The sequence below is a fragment of the Lepidochelys kempii genome, chromosome 8, assembly GCF_965140285.1.
Source record: "Lepidochelys kempii isolate rLepKem1 chromosome 8, rLepKem1.hap1, whole genome shotgun sequence".
Lineage (NCBI taxonomy): Eukaryota > Metazoa > Chordata > Testudines > Cheloniidae > Lepidochelys > Lepidochelys kempii.
In genome coordinates this window covers 106,561,238-106,586,787 of record NC_136387.1, presented here as the reverse complement: position 1 = coordinate 106,586,787, position 25,550 = coordinate 106,561,238, and the positions used below count along the sequence as shown (strand labels likewise).

General features: G+C 55.8%; 1 protein-coding gene across 5 annotated transcripts in view; it reads left to right on the top strand.

Annotated features, from left to right (window-relative positions):
- The window catches only part of IPO13 (importin 13), a 69,458-nt gene that overhangs the window by 34,612 nt on the left and 9,296 nt on the right, over window positions 1-25,550 (top strand). For 2 of the 5 annotated variants that reach the window (XR_012160517.2, XR_012160516.2), the window contains exons 3-16: window positions 2,198-2,338; window positions 5,900-6,041; window positions 12,261-12,427; window positions 12,985-13,105; window positions 14,426-14,573; window positions 14,990-15,171; window positions 16,584-16,610; window positions 17,349-17,483; window positions 18,110-18,253; window positions 18,805-18,885; window positions 20,075-20,212; window positions 20,693-20,789; window positions 22,657-22,709; window positions 24,527-24,624. Coding sequence is in view for 3 of the 5 variants with exons in the window: in XM_073357966.2 (XP_073214067.1) it covers window positions 2,198-2,338; window positions 5,900-6,041; window positions 12,261-12,427; window positions 12,985-13,105; window positions 14,426-14,573; window positions 14,990-15,171; window positions 16,584-16,610; window positions 17,349-17,483; window positions 18,110-18,253; window positions 18,805-18,885; window positions 20,075-20,212; window positions 20,693-20,789; window positions 22,657-22,709 (1,576 nt within the window). In the remaining 2 variants the exon portion in view is untranslated. The remainder of the gene's footprint in view (window positions 1-2,197; window positions 2,339-5,899; window positions 6,042-12,260; window positions 12,428-12,984; window positions 13,106-14,425; window positions 14,574-14,989; window positions 15,172-16,583; window positions 16,611-17,348; window positions 17,484-18,109; window positions 18,254-18,804; window positions 18,886-20,074; window positions 20,213-20,692; window positions 20,790-22,656; window positions 22,710-24,526; window positions 24,625-25,550) is intronic. The other 3 variants (XM_073357966.2, XM_073357967.2, XM_073357968.2) reach the window with 2 other exon arrangements.

The following is a 25,550-nucleotide window of genomic DNA, read 5'->3' as shown; positions in this document are numbered from 1 at the left end:
GCCTGCTGCAGCTTGTGTAACCCTGATGATGTTGCTCCCTAGAAACTTCTCTCACTCCCCTACTTGGGGGCACTGGTGCAAACAGTGTCCATGTGGTGTGGGAGCCGTCTGCCTCAGTGCAGGTGCAGCAAGTGTGAGTCTCCCACATGCAGCGTGGTGTGTAATGGTGGTGGAGGTGCGTGGTGTGCTGAGTGGGCATGGCGCCAGGGGATTGCCACCCCTGCTCTCAGGGCACTGTCTCTAGGCTTGGGTGTTCTGCTCACTTGGAGTTATGAAGTGGCTTTCCATTACAGATGGCCCAGAAAGTACCCCCCTACTCCCCGGAGCTCCCTGCTGAGCAGGACTGGGGAGTCAGCGACTGAGGGGCAAGCGTCTCCTTGATGTACTCGAGAGATTTGTGTGAACACTGACTGGTGTGATGCTGCTGCAAGGCAGGCCCCTGCGTGTGAGCTGCCTGAGCCTCCTCACAGGGCCAGTGTATGGTGGCTGGGACTCTCCCTAGAGCTGCTGCCAGCCCACCCTGTCTGGGGAGGTGAGGAGCATGGCAGAGTGATCCATGGCTCCTCCATGCACACAGAGTCTGGAGGGGAGGATGACTAAACCCACCCCCCCTCTGCTTCTTCTGGGGCCAGAGCTCCCATGGCTCGTGCCCAGGGCAGCACGTGCTGCTGGAGAGTTGTTGGGGAGCCTAGAGGTGACAGAGGACCAGGGACTACCCCATCAAGCCTGTTCTGTATTGATGCTGGTTCTGGGCTCCTCTCTCCTGCTGCATGGGCTCAGCTGTGGGAGTGGTCCAGAAGGGCCTTGGCTCCTGCGTGGCCTTCCTGGCTCAAGCCCATCTCCCGCTGATGGGAGGAGGGCATCCCTCTGGGGATGAGGAGCCAACCACTGGCTCGTCTGAGCCAAGGAGAACATAAGAACGGCTATACTGGGTCAGACCAAAGGTCCATCTAGCCCAGTAGCCTGTCTTCCGACAGTGGCCAATGCCAGGTGCCCCAGAGGGAATGAACAGGACAGGGAATCATCAAGTTGATCCATCCCCTGTCACCCATTCTCAGCTTCTGGCAAACAGAGGCTAGGGACATCATCCCTGCCCATCCTGGCTAATAGCCATTGATGGACCTATCCTCCATGAATTTTATATAGTTCTTTTTTGAACGCTGTTATAGTCTTGGCCTTCACATCATCCTCTGGCAAGGAGTTCCACAGGTTGACAGTGGGTTGTGTGAAAAAATATTTCCTTCTGTTTGTTTTAAACCTGCTGCCCATTAATTTCATTTGGCGGCTCCTAGTTCTTGTATTATGAGAAGGAGTAAATAACACTTCCTTATTTACTTTCTCCACCCCAGTCATGATTTTATAGATCTCTATCATATCCCCCCTTAGTCGTCTCTTTTCCAAGCTGAAAAGGCCCAGTCTTTATTACTCTCTCCTCCTATGGCATCCATTCCATACCCTATATCATTTTGTTGCTCTTTTCTGAACCTTTTCCAAGTCCAATATACCTTTTTTGAGATGGGGCGACCACATCTGCACGCAGTATTCAAGATGTGGGCGTACCATGGATTTACATAGAGACAATATATTTTCTGTCTATTATCGATCCCTTTCTTAATGATTCCCAACATTATTCACTTTTTTGACGGCCACTGCACATTAAATGGATGTTTTCAGAGAACTATCCACAATGACTCCAAGATCTCTTTCTTGAGTGGTAACACCTAATTTAGACCCCATCATTTTATATGTATAGTTGGGATTATGTTTTCCAATTTGCATTACTTCGCATTTATCAACATTGAATTTTATCTGCCATTTTGTTGCCCTGTCATCCAGATTTGTAGCTCTTCGCAGTCTGCCTGGGACTTAACAATCTTGAGTAGTTTTGTATCATCTGCAAATTTTGCCACCTCACTGTTTACCCCTTTTTCCAGATCATTTATGAATATGTTGAATAGGACTGGGCCCAGTACAGACCCCCTGGAGGACACCACTATTTACCCCTCTCCATTCTGAAAATGGACCATTTATTCCTACCCTTTGTTTCCTATCTTTTAACCGGTTACTTTTAACCAAAGACTTGGCCGTGTGGTGGGTGGGAGGGAGGGAAGGTGAGACCATCTCCTGGCAGGGGACAGGGCCTGTGGGGTGGGTGAATGTCTCCTTGTACCTGATGCAGACTCTCCTCTGCTGGCAGGTACGTGAACACCCTGTTGAAGCTCATCCCCCCTGTGCTGAGCCTACAGGAGCAGCTGCGCCAGGCCGTCCAGGGTGGGGACATGGAGACGTCGCATGGGATCTGCCGAATTGCTGTGGCCCTGGGAGAGAACCATTCCCGGTGAGTTGGGGATCCAAGGGCTTGGCACTGCCCTGGAAGTGCCCATGCTCTTGTGGAGGGGGAATGTTCGCTTGGGCTGATGCCATGATGTCCCCTGGGGATGGGGGAGTGGGTACTTGGTCTCTACTGCGCCCCTCCTTATCGCTGTGGCTGGGCAAATCTGCATGGTGCTGTGTCAGATTTCCTGGGGGAAGGGGGAATGTCGCCTTCAAATGCTGAGCTGAACGGGCCATCCCCTGCTGCTCCTCCCACCTCGCCTCTGAGTGTGTATGGAGGAGCCCACGGGACCTGTCATCCTCCCCATCCCCTCCTGGGGCAGCCTGCTGCACTGGTTAGCAGGCCTGTGGGCATACCGGGGCCTGCACCTTACCCGAGCTTCTTCACTAGAAGGGAATTTTAAGGGGGACTGAGTCCAGACTAGCCAGCTACACCAGCACAGCCTCACTTCAGAGATTGCGCCCAGCCACGGTGGCATATCCGTGCTCTCGGTGGGGCTTGGCCTTGCCCTGGGTCCTTATTAGCGTAGGGGCCTGTTATATTCATTTAGATGGAATATATGGGCCCAAAAAGCCAAAGATGTTAACTAGGGCTGTCAAGCCATTAAAAAAATTAATTGCGCAATTAAAAAAATTAATCATGCAATAAAACAATAATAGAATACAATTTATTTAAATATTTTGGATGTTTTCTACATTTTCAAATATATTGATTTAAATTACAACACAGAATAAAGCGTACAGTGCTCACTTTATATTTTTCATTACAGATATTTGCACTGTAAAAAACAAAAGAAATAGTATATTTCAGTTCACCTAGTACAAGTACTGTAGTACAGTCTCTTTATCATGAAAGTTGAACTTACAAATGTAGAATTATGTACAAAAAAACCTGCATTCTAAAATAAAACAATGTAAAACTTTAGAACCTGCAAGTCCATTCAGTCCTACTTCAACCAATCCTCAGACAAACAAGTTTGGTTTCAATTTGCAGGAGATAATGCTGACCACGTCTTGTTTACAGTGTCACCTGAAAGTGAGAACAGGCGTTCGTATGGCACTGTTGTAGCCGGCATCGTAAGATATTTACGTGCCAGATGTGCTAAAGATTCATATGTCCCTTCATGCTTCAACCACCATTCCAGGGGCCATGTGTCCATGCTGATGACGGGTTCTGCTCGATCACGATCCAAAGCGGAGCGGACCGACACATGTTCATTTTCATCATCTGAATCAGATACTAGCAGCAGAAGGTTGATTTTCTTTTTTGGTGGTTTGGTATCTGTAGTTTCCGCATCAGAGTGTTGCTCTTTTAAGACTTCTGAAAGCATGCGCCGCACCTCGTCCCTCTCAGATTTTGGAAGGCACTTCAAATTCTTAAACCCTGGGTTACGTGCTGTAGCTATCTTTAGAAATCTCACATTGGTACCTTCTTTGCGTTTTGTCAAATCTGCAGTGAAAGTGTTCTTAAAACGAACAACATGTGCTGGGTCATCATCCGAGACTGCAATAACATGAAGTATATGGCAGAATCCGGGTGAAACAGAGCAAGGGACATACAATTCTCCCCCAAGGAGTTCAGTCACAATTTTAATTAACACATTATTTTTTTTAACAAGCATCATCAGCATGGAAGCATGTCTTCTGGAATGGTGGCCGAAGCATGAAGGGGCATATGAATGTTTAGCATATCTGGCACATAAATACCTTGCAATGCCGGCTACAAAAGTGCCATGTGAACGCCTGTTCTGACTTTTAGGTGACATTGTCAATAAGAAGCAGGCAGCATTATCTCCTGTAAATGTAAACAAACTTGTTTGTCTTAGCAACTGGCTGAACAAGAAGTAGGACTGAGTGGATTTGTAGGCTCTAAAGTTTTGCATTGTTTTGTTTTTGAGTGCAGCTGTGTAACAAAAAAACCCTACATTTGTAAGTTGCACTTCCATGATAAAGCGATTGCACGACAGTACTTGTATGAGGTAGATTGAAAAATATTGTTTCTTTTATCATTTTTACAGTGCAAATATTTGTAATAAAAAAGTAGTAATATAAAGTGAGCACTGTACACCTTGTATTCTGTGTTGTGATTGAAATCAATGTATTTGAAAATGTAGAAAAACATCCAAAATATTTAATACATTTCAATTGGTAGTCTATTGTTTAACAATAATTAATCACCATTAATTTTTTTAATCAGTTAATTTATTTTAGTTAATTGTGTGAATTAACTGTGATTAATCGACAGCCCTAGTGTTAACATGACCCTGAAACTGTCCAGCATTAAACAGTGTTAAACAAGGGGTCAGGGTTTGCTATCCAGAGACCTCGGACTGCTCTGTCCCAAGGCAGACACCAGGAACAACCCTTCAGCCTTTCATTAAAGATACAGAAAAAGAAGGAAAACCAGTTGAAGCCTTTGAAATGTGAAGTATTTAGTCAGGTTTTCGTTGTAACAACATCCCTTGTTTTAGAAAGCCCCCGTCCCCTCACTCGACATCCTGGTAGATGGTGTCAGAGACGGGAGTAACTGGCCTTTTGGGGTTAGTGGAGCTGGCCTGGAGCTGCTGCTGTTGAAGTTTGATCCTGTTTCCTAGAAGATGAAACCAGACGAACATACATAAAAGTGGGAGAGAAAAGAGCAGCAAGGAGAGAGGCTGCAGCTCCTGTCTATGATATTGACTCTCTTGCATCCTCACTGCTGGAGAAACACAGGCCCAGCCCACAGGCGTATCAGCCACTCCAAGGCTTGGCAAACTGGTACCGGCATCGGGCTATTTAGGGCATTGATTTTAGTTGCTTCTCTGGTCGCAAGCTTTCAGCAGCATTGCAGAATAGACAGTATTGGCCAGCTCAGCCAAACTCTGCTGAGCCAGAAGGAGAGCTATAGGAGAGAGAAGAGAGAAAGTGGGAAGAGAGAGGACACATGGGGGATATGATAGTCTCCGTCTCAGGAGGTGGTTGGAAGATTAGCCAGAACCATTAGAACCATTAGAGACAGAGGTGGCAATGTCATCTGGGTGCCTCTCTCTGGCCTGGCCTGGCTGGGATGTCTCTCATTCTATGATTCTATGATTCAGGCCCAGGATGACAAAAGTCTGTTCCCCACCCCCCGCTTAATGTTAGGGTAGATCCTGGGATCCCTGGAGACAGTGCGAGTGGCAGCCATGATAAAGCTTGCTTCAGCAATTGTCAGTAGACAGCTTATTCTTCTGCTGATGATTTTCCCCCCGAGTCTTTTCTCTGCAAGCACCTGAGGGGAGTGGTGTGTGGAATAGCCCATCCCCTCATTATTTTGTTCACCAGTTAGGCCTAATTTCTGATACGCCCATTTTGGCCTTTGATTTCTGGTCTCGCGCTGTTCTTGTGTGCCAGCCGGGCTGTTAACGCAGGCCTCGAGTTCCATTAGGGGGCCTTTTTGTTTGGAGTAGTTTTGGCTGCCTTGCTGTTGGCACCTTTCCCCAGCAGCATTTGTAGTGGTGGGCTATTGAGAGTCTGTAGCTACCACTTGCTTCTTCTGTGGGCCCGGTTATCACAGCAGTCCGGGTGCCCTCTGCTGTCCCCCCAGAGCCCTGCTGGACCAGGTGCAGCATTGGCAGAGCTTCCTGGCGCTGGTCAACATGATCATGTTCTGCACTGGTATCCCCGGGCACTACCCTGTCAACGAAACCACCAGCTCCCTGACGCTCACCTTCTGGTACACGCTGCAGGTGAGTGACCGTCCCTTGTGCAGTGGCAGAGCTGTGGGGAAGTGGGCAGCTGGCTGGGGGTCCAGGCACTGCCCAGGTCACTGCCATGCTCCCTGTTCTATTAGCACCTCAGAGCCCACACTGCAGCCCTGCATCTGTTTGGAAGGGGGGGCGAGAGCTGGGAGTCCTGCCCTCCCCAAGCATGCATTGCACTGGGCAATGTAGCCTGGAGCAGCTCATGGCCAAGTCAGGCCTCAGCCTCCTCTTGCAACTAAGTGTGGCTCGGTGGCAGAGCTGGGGGGCAGGCCCATGCGTGCAGGAACATACGACACTGCTCTCTGGCCCGGAGTCGCTGCTGTGTGGGCTAGAACACCTGGCGTTCCCCGACCACGTGTTCCCAGGCATGTCAGGGTAACTCAGTGGGCACTGGCTTGGTGAGGGACTGCGCACAGATGGGTATTGGGCTGCCTCCTCGTTTATGGCTCGAGCACTGCACCCAGGCCTTTACCCTCCATGTGAATGTCTGAAATGGGCCCTTTTCCCTCCAGTACTGCCCCTGTCGGGGTTTGGCTGAGCAGAGCTGGGAACAGAGCCCAGCTCCAGCCAGGAGAGGTTGCGGGGGGACCTGCTGGGAACTCGCTGGGGCACGTCACCAGTAGGCCATGGTAGAGGAGAGGCTGCTGCTGTTCCCTTTCCTTAGCTCCCTCCCTCATGCCAGCCCAAACCCAGACACACGTTCTAGTGCAGGGGAGGGGAGGCACGGGTCTGCTTGTCCTTCATAGAACTCCTGCCATGGCCGCCAGAACTTGCGGAGAGGGGCTTGGTATGTGCCAGCCGGGGGCTCTCTGGGCAGGCCTGTCCTCTAAGTGTCTGCCTCCCTGCAGCTCTGCATGGCCAAAGTTTGGCCCAAGCGGTTCAAAGCCATTGCAGGAGGGTGAGATTAGGAGCATGGGCCCTGTGGCTCGGTTTCCCCACCCCCACATTCCCTTGGGGTCTGAGCTGGAACAAGAGCCCAAGCACTTCCAGGGCCTCATTAGCATGGCTAATTAAAACTTCACACCCCTGCTTTGCCCAACAGCAGGCCTGATTGTCCAGCCCCTGGCTGCGTCTCTGGCTGCCAGCTGCAGAGGGAGCTGGGGTGACACATTATCTGTTGTTGGGCCTGCAGTCTTGTCTTCTCCTAAGCTGAAGAGGCTTCTGGCTTGGCCTCCAGGAGCACCGCCTGTCTCCTGGAGCTGGCCTGTTAGAATCTGATGGCCTTACCCCTGGGCTGTTTGGGGTCTGTGCAGGTAGCACGACTAGTGGATAGGGCTGGAGTTTGCTACAGGTCTCCCTCCTCCTGGGCTTTTGCAATCCCCCTTTTCCTTGTGATGACACATCAGCTCAGTGCAGAGGCTCCAGGCCTTAGAGGCCTCCACGCCCTGGCAGGCTTCGCTGACTGCCTCACCCTGTGTGCGCCCTTCCCTTCCTCCGCCCCAGCATCTACATTCGGATGAGGAACAGTCAAATGAAAAAAAAGTACCATTCAATTACATCACTTAATGGCAGACAGCTGAAAAGTGACACGTTTTTAAAATGCTTATATACCAATGCTAGGAGTCTAAATAATACGATGGGTGAGCTAGAATGCCTCATATTCAGTGAGGATATTTATATAAGAGGCATACAGAAACTTGGTGGAATGAGGATAATCAATGGGACACAGTAATACCAGGGTACAAAATCTTTCAGAAGGACGGAAGAGGTCGTGCTGGTGGGGGAGTGACATTAGATGTGAAAGAAAGTGTAGAATCAAATGAAGTAAAAATCTTAAATGAACCAAACTGTACCACAGAATCTCTATGGATAGTAATTCCATGCTCGAATAATAAGAATATAGCAGTAGGGATATATTACCAACCACCCGACCAGGATGGTGATAGTGACTGTGAAATGCTCAGGGAGATTAAAGGGGCTATTAAAATTAAAAACTCACTAATAATGGTGGATTTCAACTATCCCCATATTGACTGGGTGCATGTCACCTCAGGACGGGATGCAGAGATGAAAGTTTCTTGACACTTTAAATGATTGCTTCTTGGAGCAGCTGGTCCTGGAACCCACAAGAAGAGAGGTAATTCTTGATTTAATCCTAAATGGAGCACAAGATCAGGTCTAAGAGGTGAATATAGCTGGACCGCTTTGTAATAGTGACCATAATATAATTAAATTTAACATCCCTGTGGCAGGGAAAACACCACAGCGGCCCAACACAGTAGCATTTAATTTCAGAAAGGGGAACTACACAAAAATGAGGAGGTTAAAGAGAAACTAAATGGTACAGAGCCTGCAAGCTGTATGGAAACTTTTTAAAGACACCATAATAGGGACTCAACTTAGATGTATACCCCAAATTAAAAAACATAGTAAGAGAACCAAAAAAGTGCCACCCTGGATAAACAACAAAGTAAGAGAACCAGTGAGAGGCAAAAAGGCATCCTTTAAAAAATGCAAGTTAAATCCTAGTGAGGAAAATAGAAAAGAACATAAATTCTGGCAAATGAAATGTAAACATATATTTAGGAAGGCCAAAAAAGAATTTGAAGAACAGTTAGCCAAATACTCGAAAAGTAATCGCAATAATTTTTTTTAAGTACATCTGAAGCAGGAAGCTGCTAAACAACCAGTGGGGCCACTGGACAATCGAGGTGCTAAAGGAGCACACAAGGACGATAAGGCCATTGCGGAGAAACGAAATGAATTCTTTGCATCGGTCTTCACGGCTGAGGATGTGAGGGAGAGTCCCAACCCTGAGCCACTCTTTTTAGGTGACAAATCTGAGGAACTGTCGCAGATTGTGTTGTTATTAGAGGAGGTTTTGGAACAAATTGGTCAGTAATAAGTCACCAGGGCCAGATGGTATCACCCAAGAGTTCTGAAGGAACTCAGATGTGAAATTGCAGGACTACTAACTGTAGTCTGTAACCTATCATTTAAATCCACTTCTATACTAAGTGACTGGAGGATAGCCAATATGATGCCAGTTTTTAAAAAGGGCTCCAGAGGTGATCCCGGCAATTACAAGCCGGTAAGCCTGACTTCAGTACCGGGCAAACTGGTTGAAACTATAGTAAAGAACAAAATTGTTGGACACATAACATAGGTAAACATAATTTGTTGGGGAAGAGTCAACATGTTTTTTGTAAAGGGAAATCATGCCTCACCAATCTACTAGAATTCTTTGAAGGGGTCAACAAGCATGTGGGGAAGGGGGATCCAGTGGATAGAGTGATTTAGATTTTCAGAAAGCCTTTGACAAGGTCCCTCACTAAAGGCTCTTAAGCAAAGTAAGCTGTCATGGGATAAGAGGGAAGGTCCTTTCATGGATCAGTAACTGGTTAAAAGATAGGAAAGAAAGGGTAGGAATAAATGGTCAGTTTTCAAAATGGAGAGAGGTAAATAGTGGTGTCCCCCAAGGGGTCTGTACTGGGCCCAGTCCTATTCAACATATTCATAAATGATCTGGAAAAAGGGGTAAACAGTAAGATGGCAAAACAGTAAGATGGTAAACAGTAAGATGGCAAAATTTGCAGATGATACAAAACTACTCAAGATAGTTAAGTTCCAGGCAGACTGTGAAGAGATACAGAAGGGTCTCTCAAAACTGGGTGACTGGGCAACAGATAAAATTCAATGTTGATAAATGCAAAGTAATGCAAATTAGAAAACATAATCCCAACTATATAGCTGTTACCACTCAAGAAAGAAATCTTGGAGTCATTGTGGGAAGTTCTCTGAAAACATCCACTCAATGTGCAGCAGCGGTCAAAAAAGTGAACAACGTTGGGAATCATTAAGAAAGGGATAGATAATAAGACAGAAAATATCATGTTGCCTCTATATCAATCCATGGTACACCCACATCTTGAATACTGCATGCAGATGTGGTCCCCCCATCTCAAAAAAGATATATTGGACTTGGAAAAGGTTCAGAAAAGAGCAACAAATATGGTGAGGGGTCTGGAATGGCTGCCATATGAGGAGAGATTAATAAAACCTGGGACTTTTCAGCTTGGAAAAGAGACGACTAAGGCGGGATATGATAGAGATCTATAAAATCATGACAGGTGTGGAGAAAGTAAATAAGGAAGTGTTATGTACTCCTTCTCATAACACAAGATCAAGGGGTCACCCAATGAAATGAATAGGCAGCACGTTTAAAACAAACAAAAGGAAATATTTTTTCACACAACGCACCTGTGGAACTCTTTGCCAGAGGACGTTGTGAAGGCCAAGACTATAACAGGTTTCAAAAAAGAACCAGATAAGTTCATGGAGGGTAGGTCCATCAATGGCTATTAGCCAGGATGGGCAGGGATGATGTCCCTAGCCTCTGTTTGCCAGGAGCTGGGAATGGGCGACAGGGGATGGATCACTGGGTGATTCCCTGTTCTGTTCATTCCCTCTGGGGCACCTGGCACTGGCCACTGTCAGGGACTGGGCTAGATGGACCTTTGGTCTGACCCAGTCTGGCCGTTCTTACGTTCCTCCGAATCCTCCCAGGACCAGTTGTGGGGTGAGCTGATGACTGGGGTAGTGGTCTTGGGAGCCCTGGTTTCACCGGTGGTTCCTTGGCTTCCTTTAGCACACAGCCAACGGCATTGTTGTCGTCCTTAGTGTATCGTGGCTAGGCTGAGCCCACCAGGCTCCAGCGCTCAGCCCCCCGTGATAGGGCTGGTGAAGAACCTGCACGGGACAGCGAGATCTGAAGCTGGGCTGCTGATCCCCTGCCACTCCCAGCCCCTTGTGCTGCCGTGTTGGCCAGTACCTCTGTGCTGAAGCAGGGAGCACAGCTCCTAACTTCCCGAGCAGTGCGTGCCATGCATCCTGCTGCCAGCAGCCAGATATGGGGCAGGAGCTCCCCACTACTGTGCCGAACAGACTGCCTGAGGCTAGCCCTCACAGCTTGGGAGACCCCTGGGACTTGGAGCTCCGGCTGATGGCCGAGCTCCTTGGCCTGATCTCTCTCTGGCTGTTGTGTGGAGGCAGGGCACAAAGGCACAGGGCCATGGGCTGTGTCCCTGCTGGTTGACGTGCCCTAGCCACTCTGCAGTGCAAGCCGCGCTTCCCTTGTGTGGCAGTGAGGAGAGACAGCGGGTCCCTCAGTGGCACAGGATTAACCCTGGACTGGGATGTGCCCTGGTGTCTGCCTGCTGTGGGAATATGGCCCTTTGCAGGCAATCTCTGCATCTCTCCAGGAGACAACTGTGCTCAGGCACTGGGATCTGTCCTGACTGCGGGGCGAGCGTCCCAGCCTGCAGCTCCATGGCAGTATTCACCAGGCGCCAGCCCCTCTTAGCAGGTGTTACAGGAGATCACAGCCCACATCTTGCTGTGGGGGTGGGGAGAGCCTGAGGCTCTGTCTGTCCTTGCTGGGAATGGAGCTGAGCAAACGCTCCTGTCTGCCTCTGTCCCCCGCTGGAAAGAGGCAGCAGAATGTCACCACCAAGGTAATGGTCTATTTTTAGCCCCTAGTTCAACCTCTGTGCTCCTTCCTTTGCTTTCTGTGCTGCAGCTGCCAAGGTGCTGCTGATTGTGGGCGGGGGAAGGGGGGTTGTCAGCCCAGTGCTGGCTGCTCTGACGCCAGCCAGGGCTCAGCCAAGTGGCTGGTCTCCAGGCAGCCCCGAGGGAGAACGTGGAACCCTTAACCTTTACTCTGAGTCCGCGTCATCCCCCTGCTGTCGCTCACAGAGTGGGGAATTCTCGGGGCTTGGGTCTGAGGGTGCTGTGAGGAGGAGGAAGTTGCCCCCTACCTGGGGCAGAGTCGGCTGGGTCTTGTGAGCCTTCCGTGAAAGCATTGGCTAAGCAGAGTTTGCATGCAGGGGGAGTGTGTGCCCTGGATCCCGAGCCTGGAGCCCAATGAAGAGCATGCTAGGGGGCGTGACATGGGCCATGCTGTGGGCTGTGAAGGCCAGCAGGTCTGCCACGGCCCTTGGCATCTCCTCCAGGGACACGGCCCCAAGAGCTATCCTGGGCTGGGGCTCCAGCAAGTTCTGCCCAGGCCCTGCCAGCCCCTGGAGGGGCCTGTTCCTCCAGGGCCCAGATCCTGCCAGCCCCTGGAGGGGCTGTGTTGGTGAATCTCCAGCAGATCCCTCCTAACATTGGGGAGACAGCTAAGGGATCCTGGGATGTCAGTGCTGTTGGACCCAGAGGCGGGCTGCCGCCTCCTCTCTGAGGTGTGGTTTGTTTCTGCCCTCCCAGGACGATATCCTGTCCTTCGAGCCCGACAAGCAGGCCGTGTACCAGCAGGTTTACCGGCCCGTCTACTTCCAGCTGGTGGACGTGCTGCTGCACAAAGCCCAGTTCCCCTCCGACGAGGAGTATGGGTTCTGGTCCTCGGATGAGAAGGAGCAGTTCCGGATCTACAGGTAGGCTGGGGCCGTGCCATGGGGGGTGCCAATGCCCCTCCCTGCCTGGAATCGTTTCCCCTGGGAGTGACGGGAGGAGAGCATGCTGTTCTGTGCCCCTAGGGGCAGTGTGCATAACAGGCAGCGGATGGCATGGGATAACCGCCTGTCTGGCAGGGTGGCCTGACCTCTCCAGGAAATGCAGAGCCCCCGGGGGGATCCCTATGGATGGTCAGTGGACACTTTGCTTCCTCGGGGAGGAGTGCAGCGTGAACCTCTCTGGGGGCACGAATGGCTCTCTTGGGGAAGGGGCTGCGGGGGTGGATTGGGGTTTGGAGCTGACCTTGGGGTGCTGACGGCTCAGAGCGCCTCCCAAAGCGGCTGGGAGATGGTAGAGCAGTCTGTGACAGGAGGGGCAGTGCTCAGCCGTGTGATTCAGATGGGTGGAGGCACTGCCCCCCTTCTCCCCTGCCAGAGACCCAGAGGGCAGAGCTCTTTGGGTGCGGGGCGCTGCCAACAAAGTGCCGGGGGAAGGTGGGCAGCGCTCGGTGACTCCCATGGAGGCTTCCCTCCCCTAGGGTGGACATCTCCGACACCCTGATGTACGTGTACGAGATGCTGGGAGCGGAGCTGCTGAGCAACCTCTATGACAAGTTGGGCCGCCTCCTCACCAACACAGAGCAGCCGTCCTCGTGGCAGGTAAGCAAGGAGCCGCGCTGGCCCCTGGGGCCTGGGTCCCCCTCTTTGGGCAGGGCTTAGCACAGGAAGGGAGAACAAAAATACCAGCCTGCGTGGGGACCGAACAGCCAAAGCCGTTACCCCCGGGTGTGTGCTGGGGGGCATGTGCCCGGTGCCTCGTCTACAGGCTCGCCATAAACTAGTTAGGCAGCATCGGGGCCGGGCCAAGCCAGCTCCGGTGCTGCGGCATGGGAGCTGAGGGAGGGCCAGGGCGCTGCTGTGTGCTCATCCACATGTATCTCCTCCCCTTGGCCTCCCAGTCAGCCCACGAGCTCTGTCAATCGCACCTCCTTCATCACTATCAGCCGGTGGGAGTGCTGATTCGCAGCCCAGCCACTGCCAGCACTCAGCAGCTGATGGCTGCAGCCTCCCTGGGCGGGCTGCCCCTGCAGCCGGACTGTGTCCCATCTTCCCGTCTGGTCAGTGTCCATCCGGAGGGACTGCGGGCAAGTGGCCAGGCCCCTGCTCGGGCATACAACAGCGATATGGAGGAGCAATGGCTCTGAATCACGCACCCAGGGTAGGGGCTCTGGGGGCCCAGCCCTGCCCTCAGTTACCATGTTTCTGTACTGACGGACACAATGTAGACATTGTCAGGGGTCAGAGCACCCTAGAGGCTGGAGCAGCTGGGAAGGGGGTAGTGGGGCTTTTGGCTTGTGGGGTCAGCTGGCTGTTTCTGCTAAAGGGGAAACAGCATGGCCCACCTACACACTAACCTTCTCACTACATAAGGGCACATAGTCAACCCTGGAGAGATGGGACCGTCGGTGGCAACACCCCTTTAGCAGAAACAGCCAGCTGACCCCACAAGCCAAGAGGGCAGCGTTCTTCCTTGGGAGAACACCGGGGACTCTGCTTTTCACAGCCTAGCAGCCCTGCAGCCCCCTTCTAGCCCGGCCCTGGGTTCCCCTTCCCCCCACAGCTCTGCTGGTGCCTCTCTCTCCCTGTGCGCAGCCCCTGCTAGCCCAGCCCTGGGCTCCCCCACAGCTCTGCCAGTGCCCCTCACTCCAGACCCACAGTCTCCTGCTAGCTCAGCCCTGGGCTCCCTGTTCTCCCCCACCTCACTTGCAGGCAGTGAAACCAGGAGTCCTTTTGCCCATGTGGGTAACTGTTTAACCCTCTGACTGAAATTCACTCACCAAGCCCCAGCAGCGTGCAAAGGAGCTGGAAGGTGCTGCAGATCTCCGCACAGGACTGGAACCTGAGCAGCTGGAACCTGGGTGGGGTGCTCCTAGGGGTGGAACAGGGCTCTGACTCGGTGTGTGTGTCTGCCCCCGGTAGCACACGGAAGCCTTACTCTACGGGTTCCAGTCCATCGCAGAGACCATAGACGTGAACTACTCTGACGTGGTGCCGGGTCTGATTGGCCTCATCCCCCGGATCAGTATCAGCAACGTGCAGCTGGCCGACACTGTCATGTTCACCATCGGTGAGATGTCTGGAGGGGAGGTGCGCTCGCCGGGGGCTAGGGGAGGGAGGGCGCCCTGCAGAGAAGCTGACCCCTTCCCTCTTCTCCTACTTCCAGGCTCCAGCTGCTAGGCCCTGCTTCCTCCTCCCCATTGGCAGCACTTCATGGTGCAGCCGCTCACAGCATTGTGCCTTGAGAGCCACAAGCCACTGGCTGCAGGGCCAGGCCTTCTGCTGCCTTGACACTGAGCGTCTGCCCCTGCCCGCCCCCGCCCTGCCCACCTGCCTTTCTGGGGAGCCGGGCTGGGGTCTGGCAGGGCTCTCCTGGGGAAAGAGGCTGTAGGCTGTTGCAGTGAGAGGCACAGAGTGGGATGAGTGGCCTGCGGCATGGTGGCACCGTTCTGCAGTCTGACCCTGCCTCCCATCCGCTGTGCGCAGGGGCCCTGTCCGAGTGGCTGGCTGACCACCCCGTCATGATCAACAACGTGCTGCCCCTGGTGCTCCAGGCCTTGGGCAACCCAGAACTCTCCATCTCCAGCGTCTCCACCCTGAAGAAGATCTGCCGGGAGTGCAAGTACGACCTGCCCCCCTACGCCGCCAACATCGTTGCTGTGTCCCAGGTAAGGCAACGATGGTGTGGCCCGGCAGTGAGGGGGAGCCTGGAGCACGCGGTCATGGAGCCCGTCCTTGTTCTCCTGGGCCAGGCCAGAGTCTGGGGGCAGGGAGGGGGGTGGGGCTGCCCAGCATAGGCCCATGTACCCTGCACTGGCCCAAGGGTGCAAGGGCAGCATCGGGCTAGGGAGCAGAAGTGGACAGCGGAGTAGTACTGGGGAGACGACTTGCCAGGCCACTGAGCCAGTGACACCAGCAAGGGGGGCTGGACTGCACTGAATTCAGCCTGGGCCTGGTGGTGCTGCATTCGGTGGGGACTGTTCTCCACGCCACGAGGAGGGGCCCTGCCCACCCAGAGGGCTGCTTCCTGAGCCCTGAAGGAGGCACCTATCAGGGAAGCCCAGCACTTCTTAAGCTGCCTGCTGAGCTCCCTTCTGCAGTGCCGCTGTGGGGTGTTCCCTGGGGCCTGCTCGGTGCCAGAGATCAGCCGCTCTGTGCATTAAAGATCTAGGAGCAAAGAGTGGGTTCGTTTGCTTCTTGTCCAGCCTTACGCCCTGCCCAGCTCTTCCAGGGCTGCCTTGGGGCTCCTGCCGTGCCCTACCTGTGAGCAGAAAATGGCAGGTAGAGGTCAGGAGCTCACAGGAGCCCCGTCCTGGCTGTTAGAAACCAAGGAAGGCCCCGCCCCTAGAGCCCAGGGCTCACTCTGCCCTGGCGCTGCGGGGCCGGCACTCAGAGCACAGACTGGTGCACACCTAGCATCAGCACGTCCCACCCGGGAGAGCTGAGAGACGGGGGGGCGCGGCTTGAGTTGTCCAGCCACGTAACTGGGCCACAGCATGGGGTCAGGTGCAGCGGGAAAGCTCCGAGCGCCCAGATCAGCTGCTGACCTTCCTCTGGGACTTGGACTGATAGGGCCAGCAGGTGCGAGTCCCTGGGGCTCCAGAGCTTGGCCTGGTTCAGCCCCACAGCCAGGGCCAGGGTAAATTGTTTTGGGTCTGGTGGGAGACTTTGGTCAGGTGCAGAGCAGGTTCTGTGCACTCCTGCGGGGCCTGCAGCTGGTCTGGTCTGGTCGACAAGCCGGTGTTCAGGTGGCACCAAGGGAAGCGCGGGTCTTGGCCCTGCAATCCTGCTGTGCTCTGACCCAACCCTGGGGCTCCCCAGCACCTGTCACTGCACAGGGGAACGGAATCGGCTGGAGAGCCCCTGTCCTGGCTCAGGAGGCTCTGCTGGGGAAAGAGGGATGGATTTAATTCCTCCTCCTCCTGCTGGTTGTGAGGGGGCCCCAGCAGCGCTCGGGTGCATGGAGAGCCAAGTGCCGTTCCTGTCTGCCAGGTGGCACAGAGTTGAATTTGCTCAGCAGTTGTAGCTTGCCCTCCCGAGATTCAGTCTCTCTCTCTCTCTCTCCCCCCCCCCCTTCCAGGACGTGTTAATGAAGCAGATCCACAAGGTAAGGCATGCTCCTTCCCCTCTTCGGTAGTGCCACCAGGCTCACCCAGGGGCCCTGCTCCCATGGCACAGCTCAGCATCCTGGCAAGGCAGAGAAGGACAGAGACCTGGATGGGGAAAGCCCAAGGCAGTCGTGGGAAAGCATGGTCCACAGGGCGACCTTACGGTTGCCTCGGTGGCACAGCTCTTGTCTCCAGGCTGCCTCCCTAGCTTGACCTGGAAGCAAACGGCATTGCAGAAAGGGACTCGGTGTGACATAGGAGCCAGCCTGGAATGGGCCTCACAGTTCCCCTGACCTTAGCGTCTGTGATGGCTCCCTGCCACTCTGGGGGCTGCCCACCAGTCACCCCCGGCAAGAGGGGATGGCAGGTCTCTACCTCTGTCCAGACAGGAACCTCTCCACCTAGCCCATTCAGCGGGAGGGGATCCTTTCAAGCAGGCAGGCAGAGGGCAGATGTCAGCCCAGAGATGAGTTAGCAGAGGCAGGTGGCAGCCAGAGCGCGATTGTTGTTGTTTGGGACATGGCTGTCCCTCTACCCAGCTCGGGGCAGGCACCCCTAGCATATCTTGTCAGTGCTGGGCCTCTCAGTCCCGGCAGGGTGCTGCAGCACACCAGAGTGCCCTGGCCTCTCCCCTGGCCCAGAGTTCTTAGCAAAGTGCTGGCCACAGTGTGTGCTCAGGGCAGGGGCTTGAAGGTGACAGGCTGGGCCATGACCTGTCCCCCAAATCTTCTCCCCAGACCAGTCAGTGCATGTGGCTGATGCAGGCTCTGGGCTTCCTGCTCTCGGCGCTGCAAGTGGAGGAGATCCTGAAGAACCTGCATTCTCTCATCACTCCCTACATCCAGCAGCTGGAGAAGCTGGCTGACGAAACAGTGAGTCCCCAGCCCCTGGGGTTCCTCCTCTCTGGCCAGTTCTGCTGCTGCCCTTAGCCCTGCCCGGCCCCACTCCCAGCTTGGCTGGCCGAGGCTCCCTTTGGAGGGAGGAGCTGCTGAACAAAAGGTGCTTTTCCTCCCAGCATAGCCCCCCGTCAGACCCAGAGATGTGGAGCCCTCGCCATGGGGTGCAGGTTGCCTTTGCTGCCCCCATGGATCTGCAAGCCTCCATCCTGTGCACCAGAGACTCCCTGGGCTCTCATGGGCAGCAGTTCCCTGGCCCCTCGGGGTCGTGTCATGGGGCAGACTGGTGCCAGACAGGCTGCGTGTTAGCTCTGCCACCTGGCTCACAGCAAGTGTCCGTGACGGCTCTCTCCCCCCCTCCTGCTGCTGCCAACAGCTGGGACTTTGCTCCATCCAGGGGAAGTACACGGGGCTCCCTGAAGTCACTGGGGCTCCTCAGCTAGGAGGGTGTGGTGGGGTGAAGGTGGGGGGTGCATTGGCCCTTGACCAGGTGTGGGGAGTGACTTGGGTGGGGCTGTCTGCGGGAATCCCAGTGCGGTTCTGGGCTGGGAGAGGCTCCGTCCCATGTGTGGGCAGGCTGATGGCTTTGCTTCCCCTGCCAGCCCAACCCCTCCAACAAACTGGCCATCATCCACATCCTGGGCCTGCTCTCCAACCTCTTCACCACGCTGGACATCAGCCACCATGACGACGACCACGAGAGCACAGAGGTCAAGAAGCTGCCCATGCCGCAGGGACCCAACCCGGTAGGTGCAGCAGATGTTAGGCTCCAACACTTCCCCACCCTCCCTTAGTGACAGGCTCTGAGCAAAGGGCAGCCCTGCTGGGGCTGTCTCACTGTCACCTTCACCAGCCTATGGAGCAGCTGGCCTGCAGCCCATCCAGAGCCACCCCTGCAGGCTGGCTGCGTGAGGCTGGTACAGCCAGGCAATGGAGAGGTAGCTAATGCAGGTCATGTCTTGTTGATGATGGTGCTGGGAATCCAGCTGCGCTGCTTTCCTCGCCTCTCCTGCCTTGCTGAGCGCAGTGGGCTTTAGTAGGATCCTTGGTGGCTGCTCTGGCTGGTGGCTGCATTGTGGGTTGCCCATCTGGTGGGGGAGACGTCTGTCTGGTGTGGAGGAGGGAAGGGTGTTGCAGTCTCTGAATGCGCAAGGGTTTGAGTCTGGGCCTTGTTTAACACCCACCATCCACACAAATCCCAGAAGTGAGCAGAGCCCTGTCCGTGACAGGGGACTCCGGCAGGGCAGCTGGGTGCGGTATAGCCGAGTGACTGGGCTGTTCCCTCTCCTCCCTTCAGGTGGTGGTGGTTCTGCAGCAAGTCTTCCAGCTCATCCAGAAGGTTCTGAGCAAGTGGCTGAACGATGCCCAGGTGGTGGAGGTAACTGGCACCTGCTGGGTCAGACTGATGTGCCGCAGTGCAGCCTCGCCCAGAGAGGGCAGTCCGATCGGCAGGGATGGGCAGGGCGCTGGGTGACACCACCGGCCACCTGCTGTGGGCAGAGCCTTTCTGTTCTGCAGATTGAGGGGCACCGGCAGAGCTGGGGGAACCCTGGGCAGGGATAGCAGGGGGCTGCGGATCGGGAGTTGCTGGCAGAGCTGGAGGAGGGGGGGCCAAGGCTGGGATAGCAGGGGCTGCAGGTTGGCAGTGAGGGGCATCAGCAGAGCTGTGTGTGGGAGCCCAGGGCTGGGATAGCAGGGGTTGCGGGTCAGGAGTGAGGGGCACCGGATGGGCTGGGATAGTAGGAGCTTTGGGTTGGGAGTGAGGGGCACCCAGGGCTGGAATAGCAGGGGCTGCGGGTCGGGAGTGAGGGGCACTGGCAGAGCTGTGTGTGGGGAGCCCAAGGCTGGGATAGCAAGGGCTGTGGGTCGGGAGTGAGGGGCACCGGATGGGCTGGGATAGCAGGGACTGTGGGTCGGGAGTGAGGGGCACCGGATGGGCTGGGATAGCAGGGGCTGTGGGTCGGGAGTGAAGGGCACCGGATGAGCTGTGGGGAGCCCAGGGCTGGAATAGCAAGGGCTGTGGGTCGGGAGTGAGGGGCACCGGATGAGCTGTGGGGAGCCCAAGGCTGGAATAGCAAGGGCTGTGGGTCGGGAGTGAGGGGCACCGGATGGGCTGGGATAGCAGGGGCTGTGGGTCGGGAGTGAAGGGCACCGGATGAGCTGTGGGGAGCCCAGGGCTGGAATAGCAAGGGCTGTGGGTCGGGAGTGAGGGGCACCGGATGAGCTGTGGGGAGCCCAGGGCTGGAATAGCAGAGGCTGTGGGTCGGGAGTGCGGGGCACTGGCAGAGCTGTGTGTGGGGAGCCCAAGGCTGGGATAGCAAGGGCTGTGGGTCGGGAGTGAGGGGCACCAGATGAGCAGTGGGGAGCCCAGGACTGGGATACTGGGTGGAGGGAGGGAGGTGCATTGCCAATTAAGTTAATCTGCACAATGCAGCATGCTTCTCGGTCTGGCTAGTCTCTGAGCCCGTAATGCTGGCTCCTTCCCTCCCACTGGACCTGTTCTGCCCTGCGTGGTGCTGGGTGTGTGCTTTGAAGTGTGAGTCACAAGGCCCCTCCTGTCTCTGCAGTCCGTCTGCGCCATCTTTGAGAAGTCCGTGAAGACCCTGCTTGATGACTTTGCCCCCATGGTTCCCCAGCTGTGTGAGATGCTGGGTCAGATGTACAGCACCATCCCCCAAGCGTCTGCGCTGGACCTCACTCGGCAGGTACATGTCAGTGCTGCCTGGCCACAGCGTGTGCCAGGCACTGGGATTTCAGATCTGGGGCCAGAACCCCACTTGCTGTTTTTGCTGGCTTGGCCTGTTCGCTTCTCGCCAGTTGCCTCTCTTGCTCCTGCTGCATGAGGGCATCCCACGCAGGCCTTATGATCCAGCCCTGCTGCTGGGGCTGATCCCCTGACCTAGGAGAGCAGTCTGTGTTGTAGAGGTGACCCCACAGCTGCTCCCTTGGCCTCCAGCTCCCTGTAAGCGGGGAAGGGCAGGGGTGTCTCTGCCCGTCCAGCCTGGAAGCAGGCAGGGCATTGCTTTGCGTGCTGGGCTAGAACGCCTGCTGCTGGTGTGCCCCTGCAGCGCGCGTGCTGGGGACAAAGCAAGGCCTGCAGCTGGGCTTGCAGCTCCGTCTAGACTCCCTGCAGCCCTGGGTGGCTCACAGGCCACCCATAGCTTCCATTCCTCTCTCTCTTCCAGCTGGTTCACATCTTTGCTCACGAGCCTGCCCACTTCCCTCCCATCAAAGCCCTCTTCCTGCTCGTCACCTCCGTCACACTCACCCTCTTCCAGCAAGGTACGTGTACGAACTCTCCCTCCTGCTGGGGGCCTGGTCAGCCTGTTACATGCATGGGCTCTCAGGTGTCTTCCCAGAAATGGCCATTTTCACTCCTAGCCGAGCTCACGGGGCCCCCTCTGCTCCTGGGAGGCGGGTCCCTTCCCCTCCGGCCCAGTGGAAGTGACCGACGTCTCCTCCCCCCAGTACAGAACTGTGAGTTCGGCTCACAGCCCAGCCCCACGCAAGCTGCTGAGAGCACATCCCTGGGGGCTGGTGTACGTTGAAGGAAAGCAGAGCCTCAGTCCAGGGTTGGTGGTGCCCTGCAGTGGGGAGCGGCCCTGCTGGCAGTTCTAGCCGTGCCTGGGCTGCTCTCATGGGACGTGTAGTGCTGGCTGGCATCAAAGGGTTAATGTAAAGCTGGTATTGGGGTGGTTCTCACAGGCCAGTGGCGTTCTAGTCACCCCGGCATCCAGCAGGTGCAGGAGGAGACAGGGACATCCCTCTTCAAAGCTCCTGCTCCCCTTCCATGGGCCAACCCCAGAGCCTGGATTCCTTAGGGGCAGGGTCGCCCCCGACCCAGCCCGGAGCTGAGCTCTCAGGAGTTCTGTTCCCCTGGGGTGTGGTGGAGCTAGGAGCTCTGGAGCAGCTCTCTCTCACTGGTGGAACCGGGTGCACGGGCCCCCTGGCCTCTCGGACCATGTCAGCTGTGCTTGGGTTTGGGGACATGCAGCCAGCCCTGCACTGGGGCGAGGCAAGGGCCCTCCCCGGCGTGGTGTGTCCCGAGCCCAAGGGGGCTTGCTGGGGTGAGGGGCCTGTGCTAATGATGTAGTTCTGGGTCTCTGTCAAAACGGCTGGGCCTGCTCCCCTGGAAGTCTGTGCAGAACTCTGCTTACGTCAGTGGGAGCAGCTTTTGGGGGGGGGCGTGCCTATGTCCAGTAGAAGCTCTTGGCCCAGGGCAGCGATGGTCCTGGCTCTGAGGAGCGGTGGGTAGAGAGCCTCACTCGTTTCAAAGGGCTGGGAAATGAGCACGGTCCAAAGCTGCCGAACCAGCACCAGGGGAGACCTCCTGCCGGAGTGCAGCTCAGCACCCCCTGGCCATGGGGGCTTCACCCCCTTCAGGAGCTGGGGACCCTGTTCTGTGGCAAACAGCCCTGAGCCGAGCAAGTGGATTCTGTGTACAGGGAGCTGGACTGAATGCCTGACCTGTGTTAGCTGAGAGAGGCTTGTGTAGAATCAGAGGCCAGGTGGCCGTGCCGTGGAGTTCTCGAAGCTGAGAGCGCAAGCACAGAAGGGAGGCGGGGAGCTGGCTCTCGGCTTCCTGCACGCAGAGCGGATCGCAAAGCCAGCCGAGCGTCTGGGGAGCAGGGCCGGGGAGGGTGGCTGTGCCGGAGACTCCGGTGACTCGGGAGCCTGAGCCCCCTCCTGGCCTGTTGAGCACTTGCTGAGGTTTGTCATTTATTTGCAGTTATTTTTCAGGACTGAATGGTTTTGCAGACGTCCGTTCAGTCCCCCAATGCAAACGCTCTAATTCTCCTCGTGGAGATGGTGCCCAGCTAGTGCCCCCGCTCCTCCTCCACTCCTCCTCCTCTCCAAGACACGAAGAGCTCCTCCTGGGCGCTTGGCCGCAGTCCCTGGGGGCTTCGGACCCTTTCTTTTGCGGTTTCTTTTTGTTCTTGGGTTCTCCAGTTTCATGATTTTTGTATGTTTTGTTTCTTTAACTTGCTTCAAGCTGCTCATGTCCCCCCTCCTCCCCCCTCGCACCCCTCCCCTGTCCCCCCACACTCCTGTTTTCACTTGTAAATTCTTTCCGTATCACATAACTATATGATGTTGAGTTGCTGTTTGTATGATTTTCTCTTAAGTTACATCTTTATTATATTTTTAGGGCCCAGGGATCATCCTGATATTGTTGATTCATTTATGCAACTCCTGGCACAGGTGTGTTTTAGTTTCTTATTCATTCACTTTCTGTTCTCTCTCTTTCTCTTATTTAATTCAATTTAAACCTATTTTTAGCTTTCTGTTGACAACGTTTTTTTCCTTTTAGTTGAATATCGAGTTTCTCCATCTGTTTCCGTGGAAGTTGAAAACAAAACATTCTCCTTTAGTTCTGGGTTTGCGCCATCCCCCGGGCAGTGCCCTGCTCTGCAGGAGCCTTGGAGCTGCCGCCTCCCGGCGAAATGCTGGGGGGGGCGGCCGGAGCCGGGACGGGATACCTCGTGCTGCTGCGAGCTCAGACTTGTTCTCAAGAAAACTAGAGCGTGTTCCACTCCTCCAGCTGCCTCTCTGCCATGTGGGAGGTCCTCTGGAGCCGAGTCCAGCCTAGCTAGATGGCTCTCTGGTTGGGAGTAGCGACCCCAGCCATTGCAGCGTGACCCCAAACTGCCCTTTAGCGAGGCAGTCTCCCTCTAAGCCTGCAGGGGGAGCAGCATCTGGGGTTCAGTCTGGAGCCATGGGGTGACAGGAGCGAGATGTCTGTGGTGGCAGCTGGGCGCCAGCCTGTCTGCCCCGTGGGTCCAGGGAGCCTCTTCTGCCGCCTGGCATCCGGCTCGGGGAGAGCCCTGCACTCGTCCTGTGCCGCCCACCCGCAGCCTGCTCTCACGCTGGGGCACTGGCTCGGGGATGCTGAGACCCGAGCACAGGGTGGTGCTGGAAATGCAGTTTCTGAGGGCAGGCCCTGAAGCCACATGGGGGATGCTGCCTGGCTCTTTGGCACGGGAGCAGATGGGGCGGAGACAGGGCGGTCTGTCCCAGGGACGGCAGAGTTGGTGTCTGCAGGTCTCTGACACAACATGTGCTGGCCGACCCTCTTCAGATCTCTGGGCTCGGTGCCTTTCTCTTGGCTGCTGAGTCTCGAGGTGAGGGCAGGCTCCCGCCCGCCGGAGGCTGGGCCACACAGGGCTTTGAGAGCTCTGGCTCTGCCGCGTGGCAGCGTGAAAGGCCTGCTTCGCCAGAGGCAGCACCGGCTGCCGTCACAAGGGGTGCTGTCCGAGCCAGCCCAGCTGTCAGAGCGCCCGTGGTTTGGAGGGGCTGGAGCGCAGCGCTGCGTGGAGGCAGGAGTCTGTGTTATGCTGGTGTGTATATACACCTCTCGGGGAGACAGAACGCTGGCACCTCGCCCCACCCAAAGGGAACCTCTGACACCCTCAGCAGGAGCAGGGCAGCCTCTGGGCGCAATGCTGTGCGCAGCTCCCACTTCCCAGGACAGGGGCACCTCTCACCAGGGCCTGGAATTGGCCTGGGCCTCGCCCTCATGGTGGGTTTGAAGAAGCCCCACCAAGGAGCTGGCACGCTGCTGTCCTCAGTAACAAAATGGCCAGGCCTTTGATGTGTGCCTGCACTGCCAGGAGCTGGGCCGGGCCTCTCCGGACTGATGGGTGGAGCAGCCTCCTGACTGGGTCGGCTGGAGCCCAGCCTCCGGGCCCTACAGACATGGTGGCCATGGGCTGGCCTAGGCAGTCAGTGGGGTAGGGTTGGGCTGGACGCAGTTGCAATGAGCGGGCCCCATGGCCCGCTGCGACACAGGCTGAGTCGTGTGTGGGTCCAGCCTGGCTGGCTCACTTGCTGTGGCCATGTCCGCCATTGGGAGCGGATCGAGACGGCACCTGCTGCTCCAGGAGAGCCAGGCTGGTCAGCGAGTCACAACCCCTAGCCCCCAGGCCAGGGCTGCCAGGCTCCAGTGTGTGGTGCCCGGGACCCGCCCTCTGTGGGGAATGCTGGCACCAGCTGCTTCCTCCAGTCTGATGTTCTTACAGGTGCTCTGTCTGCCTGCACAGTGATGCACCAGCGCATGTGTCTGGGCCCCACAAACCCGCGTGGCTGGAGCACACACTGCAGTGGGCTGTAGATACAGGTACGTCTGTCCTGCGCTGCTGCTCACTGAGCTCCGCTCCCTCCTCCTGCGCTCTCTAGCATAGAACAATACAAGCCCAGTCACCACTTGGCTTTTGTTTTCCAGCTGTGCGGCACCTCCCAGCCTCTGCCCTAGCTGCTGTACCCTGCAGCCAGCAAGAGCACTGGGCAGCCGGGGCCTGGGATCTCGAGTGCAGCGTGGAGGGGAGTGGGGTGGGGGCCTTGTGCTAAAGCTTCGGCCAGCGCCCTTGTGCCTCTGAAATGTGCCCAGTTCTTTCAAGTGCAGAACTGGCTGGTGCTGGAACGGGGCAGTTAGTACGGGGGGCGTCCTGGCAGCCCTCCTGAGCTCTTCCTAGCATTCCCGGCTACCAGTTTCCTGCCAACTTCCTGCCCGCCCTGGCTTTCCCCTGTAGATTGTCCAGCTGCCCCCTCTAGTGGGTGGAGCTGGCAAGGGAGTGGGCGGTGAATTATCTTGCATTTCACAGATTCACTTTGCCTGACATTGGTGTAATGAAAACTAATATATAAATGTGGTGTTTTGAAACTCAGCCTTCTGACCCCAGCCTACTTCTACCCACCTGACGCGAGAGGGACTTCCCAGGGGCTGGTCACTTCCCACTGAAATCCATAACAGTCATGAGACTATTGCGGTGTCTTGAAAATGTTGTCTCCTCTGAGCCCTCCCAAACTGCCATGACCCCTCCTCTGTGCAGGGATGCAGCAAAGGCGCAGCCTGGCTCCTCCACCCATCCCGGATAATGCCACACCCGCTGACCTCCCAAGGCTGGAAAGAGCAGGTTTCTCTGGGCATTGCCCCCGCCCCACCAGAACTTGGTGGATGCCCATGCGCCCAGCCTTCCTGCCCCCAGGAGCACTGCTGGCAGCTGGCACAGTGTCTATTTCTCCTGGGAACATCTCTCTCCTGCC